Source organism: Seriola lalandi, unplaced genomic scaffold, assembly GCF_002814215.2.
Source record: "Seriola lalandi dorsalis isolate HSWRI2012SDOR001 ecotype SW California unplaced genomic scaffold, Sedor1 jcf7180002054249, whole genome shotgun sequence".
NCBI lineage: Eukaryota > Metazoa > Chordata > Actinopteri > Carangiformes > Carangidae > Seriola > Seriola lalandi.
In genome coordinates, this window is record NW_019524802.1 from 314871 (window position 1) to 330466 (window position 15596).

The 15596-nt window shown below is 39.7% G+C and overlaps 1 protein-coding gene across 1 annotated transcript in view; it reads left to right on the forward strand.

Moving 5' to 3' along the window:
* pitpnm3 (PITPNM family member 3) overlaps nucleotides 1–15596 on the forward strand; it is an 87258-nt gene that overhangs the window by 26254 nt on the left and 45408 nt on the right. Inside the window, exon 3 of the mRNA XM_023404594.2 lies at nucleotides 6760–6867. Coding sequence (XP_023260362.1) covers nucleotides 6760–6867 — 108 coding nt within the window. The remainder of the gene's footprint in view (nucleotides 1–6759; nucleotides 6868–15596) is intronic.

Here is a 15596-nt window from a genome sequence, read left to right on the forward strand (position 1 = left end):
ACAGCATCATTCAATCTCTGTTAACCCCTTGATGCATTTAAATACACGTGTTTGTGCAGAAGGACGGAATGTCTCATTTTTTATCACAGCTGAATGAGCCTTCCGGCTGCGTGAGCGAATGCCAGCTCGATTGTCATATTGTTTATTGATATGAGCTGTTGACAAATTTGCTGTGTGTTAATCCAGATTTGTTATTTGATGACATGAATTTAAATAATGAGGCGAATTGACAGATTGAGCCTGAAAGGAAATTCATGGTGTTGGCTGCCTCCACAGTTTAATGCCATAATAAATTGCCACTGGAGGTAAATCATGTTTGTATGCAAGTAGGATATCTATTTATTTTAAGGCAGCTAGCTTAATTTGATGCTGTATTTCACTCAGCACTATTTGTGGATGAAAACTGGTATGACTGTGGTTTACCAGATTAAATCTAAATCTGTTAGACACAATTTTTTAGTATTTTAGTTATGAGTATTTGCAAATCTGTAATGACAAGTAATTATAAAACTTAGGTATTAAATTGAATTTTATCACAAGGAATGATTTGAAAAACTTTGGAAAAAAGCTCTCTCAATCTTAGTTTATTTTATCTGAAACACTGGAAGCTAGTCTGACCCTGTCCAAAGGTAACAAAATCTTTCAACCAGCACCTCTAAGTACAGCCTGCTAATTAAACTATATATCTTGTTTGTTTAATTCGTACAAAAACCAAAAGTGTAAAAATGACAATTTGTGGTTTTTATGGAGGGGTTATGTGTTGGACTATTTCTTGAGCACAGTGACTACCTGGAGTTGGTTGCATGGCAATCTCACAGTGATGACAAGTCTCTGGGAACAAACCAGATGTGATGTGTTAATTTGTGAGTTTTAGATGTGCTGTGATAAATGTTTACATCAATGATCAGACCTGGATATGTGAGATTTTTACCGAAAAAGTCTAAAGGGAACAAGGTTTTGTGCATTATTATTTTTACTTGCTTATAAACATCCATTAAAATTTCCTTTTCTTGTTCATGTTCAGTGTGAACAGTATCTTGCATGTGTGGCTGATTATAGTATTTTGTCTGTCCAGTGCAAAAGAAACAAAATCAGAAGGGATGTGGAAGCAGCAGATGAGAGTTTAAAGTGAGGATTAGTTTGGAGCCTGTCCTCCCACTCATGCTTATGTGCTCACAAACACCCTAAGCTTATCATGTACCTTAACCTTAAAACCTCTAAACAAGTCTCAATACTCAAGCAGCCTGAGGACCGGTCAAAACTCTATCACTCTAAAACTGAAGCTCGTCCTCAGAAAAATAGAGATACAAGTGCACAAGGAAATACTCGTACATGTTATTTCCTCCCGATTTTGTTTGTCCAAGCTGAATTGCTGATAGAAAGAATGTGTTTTCAGAAGTGTCTGTAAAGTAATCCACTCCACCGCCTCAGCCCCTGTTTCTATGTCTCCACATCAGCGACAGCCAGGGCCATTAAATTGTCAAACTGTCAGTCCCATTCTCCTGAACGCAATGTCTCGGTAACACCTTAAAAGCATTTCTTCAAATTTGGGATACATATTCACTTGGACTCAATGATGAACTATGGTCAAAGGTCAAAGGTCACTGTGACCTCTGTATGACATGTATGGGTCTGAAGAAGAGTAAATCAAAGATAGACTTTTATCTAGTTCTCAGATATTCAGTCATATTGTGTTCAGAGTGCTTTTTGCTCAACCTTTCTGTGTCCCCCACTGAAGGTGGAAGGTTCCCATCTCAACAAGTTATGAGCAGATGTGGATGAAATGCTGTGTTGCACAGTAGAAGATGGACATAACAATAATTTAAGTTTTGGCGCAGATCCAGATCTTAGATTTCTCTTTTTTTCAAACCAGTAAAAAAAATATGCTGATTGAATAATGAAACAAACATAACCTACTTTTTACTTGCCAGCACTAAACATCTGTTGTGTGAATCTTAACCAAGTGAACCACTGAAGCCCAGGTGTTTTTCCATTTCAAACCAGTCCCTGCAGGTGGTATTTCGACTGATTACGTCTTTTCGCTGTGGTTGAAAGTTTGTTCATCAGTGAAATCAGCTGCTGCAGTGTTTGATTTGAATGAAACTGGTTTTGCAAAAAAATGGCACTGACACACAGATGAAGAATATACGGTATAAGCGTATTTATGGAAGATAAAAGAAGAGATAAAACTTTAATGATCCTCCTGTGAGGGTAATAAAGAAATATAGTGAATGTGAATGTAGGATGGGAATGACGAATATGAAAAGCAATATAAAAATGGCAATACACATTAAAGTTTTATTAAATCAATTCAAAGTAAACAGTATACATATGTGAAATTATAAAGGCTATAAATAGGCACATAAAATTAGCTATGAAAATATTCTTACATAAATTGCTGTGGTTTGCAGAAGCACACTATAAAAAAGAATCAAATACGGTGGGTCACAGAATAACCTCCGCATGAATGTGTTACAAAGTGTCCTGTATGACAAAGGACAGAGATAAAACATAGAGGAAAATGAAAGTGTGTAAAAACATGCAGAGAACACAAGGTTCTATAGTTTATACTGAGCTAATATACTGTATATGAGGCCAATCAAACAGGATACATAAAAAATAAATAAGGCAACTGAATTCTGTGGTTGTCAAATGTACATTTATTTATAAGATTAGTTATCATTTTAATTTGAGCTAATCCTGCAAAGGACATTATTATTATATGTTAGTTTATACAATATACAATAGGATAATGGTTCACGGTTATCAATCCAATGGTTTCATTTCGCTGAAAAACACAATTTTCTTATTATCTCACAGTGCAAGAAGAAAGAAAAGTCAGGATTCATCATCAGTTCTATGTTATAAATTCATGAGGTTTTTATAAAGATCAGTTCTAAGAGTGATTAAAAAAGAGCAGAAGAGCAGAATGGCTTCTTGATTGGCTACTGGTGTGAACAGCCAGACTATTGCTCGTGCCACACAGTCGGACTGGTATGAAACATCCAAATGAAATGAAGAGGCCAGGCCTACCATAGTCCTCAGAAGAGGGGAAAGTTTGTCTACTCGCTTTTATTCAGAAATAGAAACAGGTTGACCCACAGCGGAGAATACCCGCTCAGATGGTACTGATACCCCAGGATATTTTGACTGTTACGGATACGGATAGTGTTAATTGGCCAAAATTCTTATGTTGGGTTAACGGTTAAACAGTGAAGTAGGAACATTACTGGGGGGACAATGAATATTTGTGCCAATTTGTTGACTAACACATAGATGGCTGCAGAGGAAAAGTCAGGGGATCACCAAAATCAGTGGAGTTCATCCCCAGGGGACCATGAATATCTGTACCAAATTTAACGGCAAGCCAAGTTTAAACATTAAGCATTAGCATGAATATTGTCTTAGAATTAAATCATGCCTGAACGTCTTTGATAGATGCTTTTTTTCGCTTTCATATATATCCGATTACATATATATTGTCTGTGTGCGAGCTACGCTCATGGTGTTTCAATGCAAACCATTTTCCCTAGCCTACTCACCTGACAGACTCATCCTGTTTATGCCATTTTACAGGATAATCCCCTAAGCAATCTCATTTTCATAGTGCATCATAGGAGGTTGAATGGGCCTAAAATGAGGCCAGAAGAAGTATTGTGGTAATTCCTCTTCAACTAATGCATAATGATGAGATCAAGAAATTGAGAAGTGCAAAAAAAAAAGAAAGAAAGAATTGGAGTGGTAGAGGTCAACCAAGGTCATTTACTCATTGTTTAACAATTACAGCATCTATTCTTCTCTCTTCCACTCTGACACTTATTCACTCTGAGCTGACAGGTTGAAGGATGTTTCTAAATCTCCTCTCTCTCCCTCGGGGCGGTCCACCGCAGGTAAATCTCACACTTCTGTTTCTCTCTTTGCCTGTTGTTCAAGTCGGATTTAGCTGTTCTCTCATATATTCTAAAAGCAGGAGATGCGGCAGCTTCAATCTCATGATTATTTGTGCATTTTATTTGTTTGTGCTGCATCTGATTCCTGTGGATTGGTAGCTTTTAGTGTTGGTAGTTTTTTTTATTGAGTTCAAACACATTTTGTTTCTCAGAAGCGCTTGTGTTTTGGCAGCTCTCCCTCCAGGAGATGATTCAGTAACCTGCTTTTTCAGGGTTTGGTGCAAAGCCTGCTTTGCATTCTCCTCCTGTCCAAACACAGGCTTTCTTACACCCTGCAACACTGTGTTCAGATCCATCTCTCTGTGTGTCTCTTTGTTGCTCCTCTCCATTTTCTTTGTGCTTGTCTATGTATGTTTGAATCTGCAAGTTTGTGTATTATGTCCCTGCATCATTACATTCAGCTCGGTACTGTCTGACTGGAGGAAGAGAGGGCTCCAAAAGACAGGGGAGTCAGAGCAGATAGTGAAAGACAAACTGTGACCAGTAGACCGGCTGCTGTGTGATCCAAAAGGACAGGCCATGTAGACCTGCGTCAGAGTCTCTCAGAGCTGCCAGGCAGGAATGTGTGAGAAAGAAGAGAAGTATGTCAGGTAGAGGGATTTCTTCCTGCACGACTCATCCTGTCTTGGATGACATTCAGTGACAAGTAGACAACCGTTTTAGTCTTGCTGAACCACACCTAGCTTGTCTTTTCACTTGACTCCAGAAATATAGCAGAGCTCGTCATTGACCATGACACTGTGATGGTTTCTTTCTTTTAAAGGCAGTGCATGCACACACAGGGTTTTCGGTTTTCCTGGCTGTTAAGAACTCCGTGTAAGCTTAATTTAGGTGCAGCTCTGCTGGAAATGACTTGAGATCACCAAATTGTGATGTAATAATAGGGCATGACGACGTTTGGCTGTGTGGCTGCGTTCTCGGGGTGAAGGAGACTGTCCTCCTCTAAAGAACAACCCCAGAGGTGGTCTGTGGAAACAGGTTATTACAACCCATAGTTCCATTTTATTGTAAGGCGAATGGCTATAGTAATAATGACAGTAGAGAAGGAGGAAGTCAGGTGACGTAGTGCAAAGAGAGACAAAGTCCATGTTGGGAGGAGGTTGGGGAAGTTGGATGAAACATCCAAACACGAGACTTCCAGACTGCTGTGTTTTTTTTCAAGTTTCAAACCAATAGTCAAAGACCAGCTTCCTTTATCCTTGACTGATCCAAAATTTTAACTGTGTAGTAGTATTGTTACCATGACAACAAATGTCCGATTTGCCTTCCACTGGTGTGCTCTTACGGGTTGTGTCCGAGGATAGGGGCAAGCGACCTGCACGGTTGTTGAGATTGGAGGACTTGTTGTGGTGAACTTCCAATGTAGTAATTTCATTCATTAAGACAATCATGAAGTTGGTGAACAAGCCAACAGTTATAGCCATATTATCTAACATTTTATTTGGAGATTAAAATAAAAGTGAGAATACCCCAAATGTCGGTGATGGCATGGTGATTTTATCATTCACCTTTGCTTTCTCCTTCAAATACATTTTCTAATGTGGGGGTTTGTTTAAAATCTGTTTCACTGTTCATGTTTGTTTCCCTAAAGAACCTATTTGTTAGCGATGTCGTCATGTTCAGAGGGGTGTCTTTAGTTACAGAGCTGATGGCCAGAGCTAAACATAAATGAAACCAATGTTGTAATAAATGTAGTTTTGCTTTGAGCGATGTTTTGATGAACAAGTTTTGTTTTGTTTGTATCTAAAGCCCTACTATCACATGTATGAGGGCACACATTCATGATGGCTCTACGGTTGACGGCCAATAAATCAATGTGCCACTAAAAGGCAGGGAAGAGGGTGGAGGAGTGCAAGCTGATATAAACATCGGCACTGCAGGATTCATTCAATGAAAATAATAATAATAAAAACATTTTTCAAATGACCTTTGTTAAGTGTCAAGGATACACACAGAAACAGAATTTACAAGAAAACTCCACAGGGTACCTTCAAATGGAGAGCAGGCAGCATGTGATGCAGCACTTATGACACTGAATCTCTATCAGCTAATCAAACAGCCGCCAGTAGCGTGGCCGAAAGTGCAACAAGCTTCTCGTAGAAGATGGTGTACCAGTAGAAACAGATCAATATCTGGTAGATCGGCCTAATAAACATGTCACACCTCTGGCTTTAATCTCTGTATACATCATTCAGGCCAAATTTAGGTTTCATCTGTGGCCAGCCTGTGAGTGTTGCCAAGGGCAGAACAATAGTTATTCCATTTGACAAGCCATGTGAAACACACGTGTTTACCAGACGTTGTTGTTGTTTGCTATGTTGTTAGCGCTCCTGTGGCATTTTGTTGTTTTGTTTTACTTGCTGCACATTAATCTGTCTCTTCGCATTGGCATAAGCAACGTGTACCGTCTGGTAAGCCAAATTTAAATGAAGTGGAGACCGGGCTCAGCTGCCACAGATGAGATGGGGTGTGCACCTTCTGCTATGGGGGGAAATTGCCCGCCCAAACAGGTGCCACAAAACTAAGATACAAGTGAGGGAGATGTCAGTCGAGCACCTGAGAAGAAGTCAGACCAAGTCCAAACACCTGCGTAGACGAACTGTAGGTGTGTAGGGCCTTTAATGTTCTTTAGCTTTGATCAGTTTGAGCTTCAAGATCAATGAGTTGCAACATTACTGATATGTAGAGAGAGGAATAGGATTTTGCCTTTGCTGCACTGTCTTACTCTTTTGTGTGTGTGTGTGTGTGTGTGTGTGTGTGCGTGCGTGCGTGTGTGTGTGTGTGTGTGTGTGTGTGTGTGTCCCAGCAGATGTTATGGAGGGGAAGAGTGCCATTCTGCTGGGCATGAGTCAGTGGAACTCAAATGACCTGGTGGAGCAGATCGAAACTCTGGGACACATGGAGGCCCAGTCACATGGTACATCCTGCACACGCACACACACACACACACACACACACGCACACACACACACAGATTTATAATGACACTCAGACACACAGAGACACTCATGTGTGCACCACAGAGGTGTGTGTTTTGCTTGCTCACACATCCATAATGAAGGTTCAAATTGCCTGGAATGAGAGGGAGAGTAACCCACTGAATGATGATAATGGTGGGTAGACTGCAAATGGACTATAGCATCTATTTAAAGCCAAATTAAGTCATTTCTGACCACTAGGGGGCAGAAAGAGCCCAAAACTCTACCATCATGTCATGTTATCGAGAACTACTTTCAGACTTACAACAGCCCTCCAGGCAAACACCTCAAGGGGCTGCAGTGGTGTGTGTTTGTATCGGTTGAGCATTGAATCCACAAACTAGTTTGAAGACCTATCAAACACAAAGACATTTATTCTTTTTTTTTACACACTCTTAAACAATGATCACGTTTGCAAAATTTCTTGCAAAGTAAACTGTGAAATTAACTCAGTGCTACAATTAATTCTCCCTGGTATGTATGCTTCCATGCATCTGACTGGCTAGTACAGCGCATTGCTTAATGCTGTCGTGTTTTCAGTCTCATGAAATGAATGCCAAGGCTACATGTTCATCTCAGTTTAAACACAGCAGGTACAGAGAGCAACAGGTTGTGTGTGCGGCCACTTGATGTACAGTTACTGATCTTTTAAGCCATGGTCGCTCCATCAACTCACTGTTAAAAATACCTGCTCCTTAAGCTATGTGACTTTCACCAGTCACTTGTTTATTTGTCTTTTCGCCATTTAGTTTTGAGCAGGTTTTGTACACTCAGTTTGTCAGAGCTTGTTTGCGGGGAACTGCATTTATTTTTATACGGGGGTGAGGGGTCAATGAGAGGTGTAGCACTCCACCATACAGTAAAAGTGTGGGCGGAAAAACCAAAGCAATGAGCTAAAAGAGGCTTAGAACGGCACAGACCTGCAGTGGGTGTTATTTCTCTAGCGTTTTTAGTGTTGTGAGTGACCCTCTCACATTTCACTGAGTCCTTTGATATCAAGTAAATATCAAAAAGGTTACTACATGCTTAAGGTTTAAGGCTTCAATATCAAAAACCGTTAAGAAAACCATCTACATAGTCCAGAGAATGATTTAAAGTGAAACAGTTTGGGATGATCCTCGCTTGCAGAATGTAAACGTCTTGTTATTCAGGCTTTAGCTGAGCATGAGTGAACAGAAGCACATAGTGAGCAGAAGATAAACCGAAGGGTGCCTAAGATCTAACATGCAGATATGCAGTGTGTTTCAAGCTCAGTGCCTCGTCTCCTTGCTCAGTGATGCCTGAGGAAGAACACTGATCTTGGAACACATGTATATCTGTGCTCGTCCTCTGCTCTTTCTGCACCTCAGTTCATTTATGCGCATCTAAAGCATCAGTTAAAATGAATATCACTCTTTGCCAGCAAAGAGGTTCTGATGTTTTTCACTTCTAGTTACGGCTAGCATTGAATTTCAAACCAATCATGAAAAGACAAATAATACAGATACATGTGGATGCTCAGCTTCCTTTTTTCTCTTTCTTCTTGTTCAATTCAGTTCAGTTCCTCAGATGTAAATGAGTTAACAAGACCTAAATATGGATTTTCATCCTTACTCAATGGACAGAATTTCCTTTGATTTTAGAGATTACCCTTCCTTTCTTCTTTTGTGTTTAGTTTTATGTCTCCCCATCCGCGTTGCTCTCACTTCAAGGTCCTGAGGAATAACATGGCAACTGCTGTTCTAAATTTTTTCCTGAGATCCAGATTGAAAGACTTTTCCTAATCCTGTCTTTGAGCAGAAGCTTCTCACGTGGTTCAGTAAATCAAAGAACGTCCAGATCTGTTTCATTTGTGTGCTGTAAATCGAATCATTCTGAGCAAGGGAAAGAACAGATGCTGTGTCTGCCTGTAGAAATATTTGTGAAACGAACAGTCCTAGCAGGAAGAATATCATATTTCAGCATATTTTCATTTTGGTCCTCAACATTGACTTTAAATCAAGTGATTCTTCTAATGAATTCTACCTGTGAGAAAGTTATTTAATTAGATTCATTTATCTAAGTCTCTGGTGTGAGTATCCAACCACTGTAACTGAATTACATTCACCCAGAGATTTAACAGCACAGTGTTTTTCAGACACAATAAGAAAAGTTCAGTTTGTGCCTTTAAAGATCATAAATCAATGCTGGGATTTATGCAGATCACTGGTTTTTAATAGAACTGTCAAACACCCACAGCAGGGGATTTCATGTAAGAGTGTAAAATTCAATCAGAGTTGTCAGGAGTAAATTGCCATTAATGTTTTATAACCTTTTTGTCACTCTCCATTATGTTTTTTTGTGAGATGGTTAAGTCATGTTTTTATTTATCAACATGTCATATACGTGAATAAACATCCATATATAAAATGTTACATTAGGTTATCTTCTTAATCGGATGACGACTTGGACAAAACAACAGGGAACAAAAATAAATTGGATGTCAGCAATAAACAATCAGAGCCAATTTAACCATACATGACAAAATCACTGGTAATTACAGCTTTTCATAACCAACTGTGCTTTACCTCTGGCGGTCATGTGCTGAGAGCATGGCACTTGCTTTTGGTTTTTGTTTACTGATAAATGGACTGGCTCTTGTTGTGAAGGTCAGCTCTGAGGTTTGACAAACTGGAGTGGATGCTTTTAATCACTGCGGTCCAGTGGGAGTGTATTCTGGTCCTGCAGAGATGAAAGAATTCGCTCCTGCAGGGATGCAGCACCAAGTCATGTGGTAGTAACTGAAGAAGTGGGTACACTGTGTATACACACCTGCGTAGTGCGCCACTGCAGCAGCAGTGCCAGCCAGTTATTGTAGATGATCCACAATAATATTAACTGTACCAGTGTGATGAATGAAATACCAGTTTTTTATTAACAAAATATGAGGTGCTGCCCCTTTTATTTAAGTATAGGTTTTCAAGCTTAAAACTCAAGTTGAGGAATATTTTACCCTGATATCCTTTTATGAACGTGGGCACGGTAGTTTATTTTGACTCCATCCCACGTTCACCTTCCTGCTGAATAAATATTCACTCTGGCGCCAAAAGTTTCTTGATGTGCAACTGAAAATAGTCCCAACACATGCACTTTGTGTGAAAAATGACATATCGCATCTTTTTTAGGAAATAATTCAGTCTTATTTTGAAAATGAAACTCTATATTTATGGCCCATTTTTAAAGCTTTAGGTTTTCAGTAGGAATGACTGGGGCTGTGTAGGGTAGGGAAATCGAAAGGTATTGATTGGATGGTATTGAGCAGTGGACTAACACCTGTGGGTTTTGGTCTTTTCATGGACTTTGTTCATTGGCAGCCTTATTCCTCATTGTAATACTGACGCTCCATTTAAGATTGCATTTAAAGTTCAGCCAAAGCTAGCACAAGGCCTCAACAGTCTGAGTTAGCTAAAGCATGTGGGGATCTTCCTAATTAGAGTGTTTTGTGGCGGAGCAGGTGAGGCAGACTGCCAGGAAGATCTTTTGATACAATCAATTTGGCTATCTTAGCTCCAGGTGAACTTTAGAGTGGCATGCACCTGAGTCATGCTATGAAGATATCAGTTAACGGCCAATTTGGAGAGGAGGAATGCTAACTTTTAAGGAGCATACTACCGAGAGTATTGTATTAAAACTTCTGCCTTCCTGTTTTTTGATACAAAGTTTACATCTTTTAGCTGAGGACTTTTTGTTCTAGGATGTAAATTAATCATATCATTATAATTTGTGAAACCTGCGCGTACTGATTTTTTTTGCCCACTTAGAGGCAGGAGAAACAAGCTGACATATGACATGAGAGCATCTTTTAAGTTGATATATGATTTTGTGTTAACAAACAGTTGCTTATTTACAGCAGACACATTTATTTGAAGTTGTGTTTGTGGCCGCCTGATGAATTTAAGTACAATATTCACTCTCCTTCTCTGTTCTGGTCTCCAGCAACTCCTGAGGGAAATGTTCGGCTCTTCAGCTTCTAAATGCTCCAACAAGTAAATTAGTTGCTTACTTGTTTTTAGTCTTATAATTCTCTTTGGGTTCATCAATATGATGATATATGTAGTCTTGTAGTCACCGTTGGTGTAAAATATTGAAATGTACAGCTGTTTTAGTCAAATGTGGCTGTTTGATGACAAGTACAGTCAAAGTTAGAATGATAAAAACAAACAGATTGTTTTAATGCACTGCATGTTACAATGTGCGTATATTACAAACATGAAGTGAGGTGGCTAAAGAGAGTTGATGACAGAATAGGACAGGAGGACTGTGATAGCATTTTGCTGCCTCTGTCATCAGTCACTGTAAATCTCCAGGTTCTTGACCCCTGCTTCAGATGTGAGGTCAGAAAATACGAGGGTCTTCTTTCTCCATTTCTCCTTTGATGACAGGGTGTCTGGTGCAGGAGCTGGTCCGCACATCAGTGGTGCTTGAGAAGTTAAGTGTACTCACTGCCCATTGAAAAAAAATAAGCCTGCTATAGACGACTGGGGATATTTTACCTTAAATGGAGTGTCTGATGTATATGGTGTCTGTATTGGTCTAAAGCTGGCGTCTATCCATAATGGTAGACACTGAGCTGAGACATTATGACATAGTCATAATGTCCCCCCAGTATCTTGAGACTGACACCCACTGAGACCATATCTTTTTATCTTTTATGATGTATGAAAACATTATTACACATAGTATCTTCTTTATGAAATAGAATAGAGATTAGATGTTCCTCCTGCAGTATAATCAATGTGAGGCTGTGTCTGGTACAGCAGGCACTTCACATTTCAATCGTACCACACGACTGAAGTGGCAAAGCATGTCTGCAAACACTAATAATGTCGCATAAATTTGTTTTTCAGAAAATCTATTATGAGACAGCGATTGCAGCTTTGTGAAATGTTGTTCCACTCAAAACCCTGTGACATGGAAAAGAAAAGACAGGAGAGGTGCTTCCAGTACACTCTGAAGCCCAGAGACCGCTGTTAAAAATTTTACCAGGACTTTCAAAGTATTGGTAATTGCATTCTCACTCTCTCTCACTCGTTCTCTCGTCCTTAAGTAGCAACCATTGAACTTAACCGAAAATAGAAACTCAGCAGCATGGTGCTGCATACAAATGTGAATGTGCCTGCTGAGGTTCTGTATTCTTAATGTTTGTTTACACCGACACTCGTGGGAGCAGCACAGGAATATTAAAGACATAAAGTTAGCCTGTTGCAACTGGGCGTAGCAGCAAAAAAAGAAGCAACACCAAACAGTAGCTGATGCAACAGAAGTGGCCGGTCATGTGGGACTCTAGAAAAATGATTAGCATGTTTGACCAGCAAATGGTGTGATTTTAGCTCATCGCAGAGTAGTCAGTGTCGGTGAATATATTTATTGCTGTACAGAAATTAATGGTGCTTTTTATGCATTTATTAGATAGTAATAATGTGGATGTGATTGGAAACAAGGGAGAGACAGGTACAATTATGAAAGTTATGTGTGAATAATGTTTCCATTACATAGTGTGTCCACAGGAGAACCCGAACAAGTATGTGTTTTAACTGCATAATGTGTGTACGTTTTTGAACCTGCATTAATTGAGTTCTTGACCACCTTGGGGCAGGACAACAAGCTGGAAACACACCATCTTTATCACCTGTAATGAACTTAGCAAAGGCTTGCCTATCCTGCAGACATGAAGCAACATTTCTGGCCATCTGATAAATCTCAGTCCATTTTCCTCCTTTTAGCTCTATCTTTGGTCTCCACCAACACCTGAGAAAATTATCTGGCTCTTTAGCTTTAGTTATGTTCACCAGCTAGTCGCTAACTTTGCCTGTCTGCTGTTTGATGCTGAGCAGGTAGCGCACAGTGGGCTTTTACAGCTGCCTGCTTTGGTTGAAAAAGATAGAGTGGACAGAACAGAACAATAATGTTACAGGGTAGAGTTGCGTAAACCAAAACAACTAGATGGAAGATGCTATAAAAATCCATGGAGCTGAGGTCAACTGCAGAGTTGGTGCTAACTACTTCTGGGTTCAGCACTATGAGTAGTTATGTGACCCATTGTTAATAGAAAATATTGATCATAGTGCTTTAAATTCTCAAATAGGTCAGTATTGACCTTTACAAGTCCAGCTGCATTCAGGCATCAGCGCATACTGTGGAGTATCAAGCCCCTACACATGTCTAAATTCTGTGCTCAGCGTCTGTTGCAGGTACGCTGTGATATTTAACTGTCAGTGCTAAAAAATGTTAAATGAGTCACTAATGACCATGACAGCTACCCATTTGTTAAATCACCTCATTGCTTATGTTTTATTGTTAGTGGTTTATAATAAAAGGTGAGAAAAAGCCTGGATCACATTGTGTTGTTGTGTAGGTCAGAACAGTGGGTGGTTTCCCTGCATGGGAAAGCTACCTGCAATTAGAAAATGTGATGTGTGGGAAACCTTAAAGGTGCAGCTTGACCGCTCTGAATCAGAGCCTGTTCAGCAGTTGAGCTGAAACATCCACTAACCTTCGATCCCCATCTATTTGTCAGTCCCTCAATAGCATCTCTGGGATTATAACCACGCTCCCTCTGCTCTTGATTATTCCTTCATTCCCTCCTCTGCTCTCCTCAGCTTCTCTAACCGTGCATTTCCCCCTGGCCTTTCTGCTCCTTCATGCCCCTCCCATCACATCACCTCATCATGTGCTTATATTTTGCCCGCTCTATCTTGCTGCATTCGTTTATTCCACAAGCCACGGGCGACTGTAAACACTCTCTCTTCCAGTAGAGACGACTTATAGTGATGGAAACCTCATCGACAGAGAGGAATGCCTGGAGCACAGCTGCCCCTTATTTTCCACTGTACTCTTCCTCTTCATCTCTGCTCATTGTGACGTCCTGTGATCTAACATCAGCCACCGCTCACTCCACTGTCTTTCAGGCTCCCCATCTGCTCACTATGCAAACACTCTTATCAGTATATTTATGCAGTGCTCTTTTCATCACCATTTTTTTCCACTTCATTCACTGACTGATGCTGTATAATGTAGTCAGACCTGAAATAGCCATCTTACATAACTGATCTTTTTCGAAAATTACTGACTCCATGATAAACAAAAACTCCTGACTCCGACTTGGCTGCTTCCTTGGTATGTGCTGCCAAGCTGGGATAAGATTAGCTAAAATGGCTATGTCAGTGGAAACAGACAGTTTTGGTGGAGATGACTAAGTGATAAGTCCTGCCAAACAACCCAACACAGACTTTTATTTTTCTCCTGGAAACATAATATATGATGAGAATATAATTCCACACAAAGTGACCCGGAGAGAAATATATTGAATGGGAGAATGATTTTCCATTTTCTGTGAAGCACCACGGTTCTCTTTTCTGCATGCACCCTGCAGCTCTATTCAGGAACACATGCAGAGCGAGAGAGACAGAAAACATAAATTTAAGGTCTGAAACTCATCTGTTTTCTGCCCACCACCTCCTCCTGGTCAAGTCAATTTCAACACACGACACAATCTCCCTCTTATTTTAATTCCCATTAATGTTTTTGTCTTTCTTGTGAAAGCAAAATTGCCCAGAGAGGCTTAAAAGCTGGAAAGACAAATTTGAAAGTCTGATGAAAGCAGAAAACGGCAAACAACAAACGAGGGAGAGGTGAGATAATTGTAACAGGCGGCTGGTCTTGAAGACTCCATGTCTGGAGTACTGTTCTGCCTCATCTCTTATTTTTACCGCCCTTAGGAGGGGGGAGGGGGAAGGGAGAGGAGGAGGGAGAGCAAAACTGCGATGCGCCATAACTCTGAGCTCCCCATAGATTTCCTCTGCTAATGTTTAACACACTCCCTGACCCTTTACAAATGCTGATTGAGTGTTGTTGTGAGTGTTTATGTGCAGCAGAAGTGGCATGTAGTGACTGTGGTCACACAGTCAGTGTAGCACTTAAGGGTAGAAATCGGTCAATAGCACTTAAACTCTTCACTTAATAATAACTGAATAATATATGTTTAGTCATTTCTGCAATAAAAACATTTTCCACTCTGTATTTAAGTCACCTATTGAATAGCTGTCCCTTCCTGAGGTTTCCCCCCCTTTTTTTCACATAAGGTTGTTTTTTTGGGTTTTTTCTTATACAAATCAAGGGTGTAAGTATATAGTAAATCATACGTTTTACAAACTGTAAATCCCCCCTCAGACAAATGTGTCACCTTGGGCTATAGAATTAAAATTTACTTGACTTTACTTACAATTTTTCTTGTCCAAATAACCAATACTAAAACACTGAGTATCTGCTCATACTGATGCCAATCCAATACAGATTTAATTCCCTCCTTTAAAATCCCATCAGTGAACAAACACGTTTTACTACAAGACTCAGTTTTTCAATTAGATTGAATAATGACACATTGGAGACGCTTGACACGTTGGATCTCATCATATAAGATGTAAAACGCAATTCTTCAATATTTTAACTAACCAAATTCATTAACTTGCTTGTACATACATATAAATATTGTACATACATATATGTACAAGCAAGTGCATGTATTTATAGTCACAATGTATTTCTTATGTACATATATGGCAATTGGTGGCAACACTTGAGACATTCAGTTAAGCAGTTAAAGAAATGTCACATTCAACATGAAAATCACGTGCTTTTCTAAATTTCACAG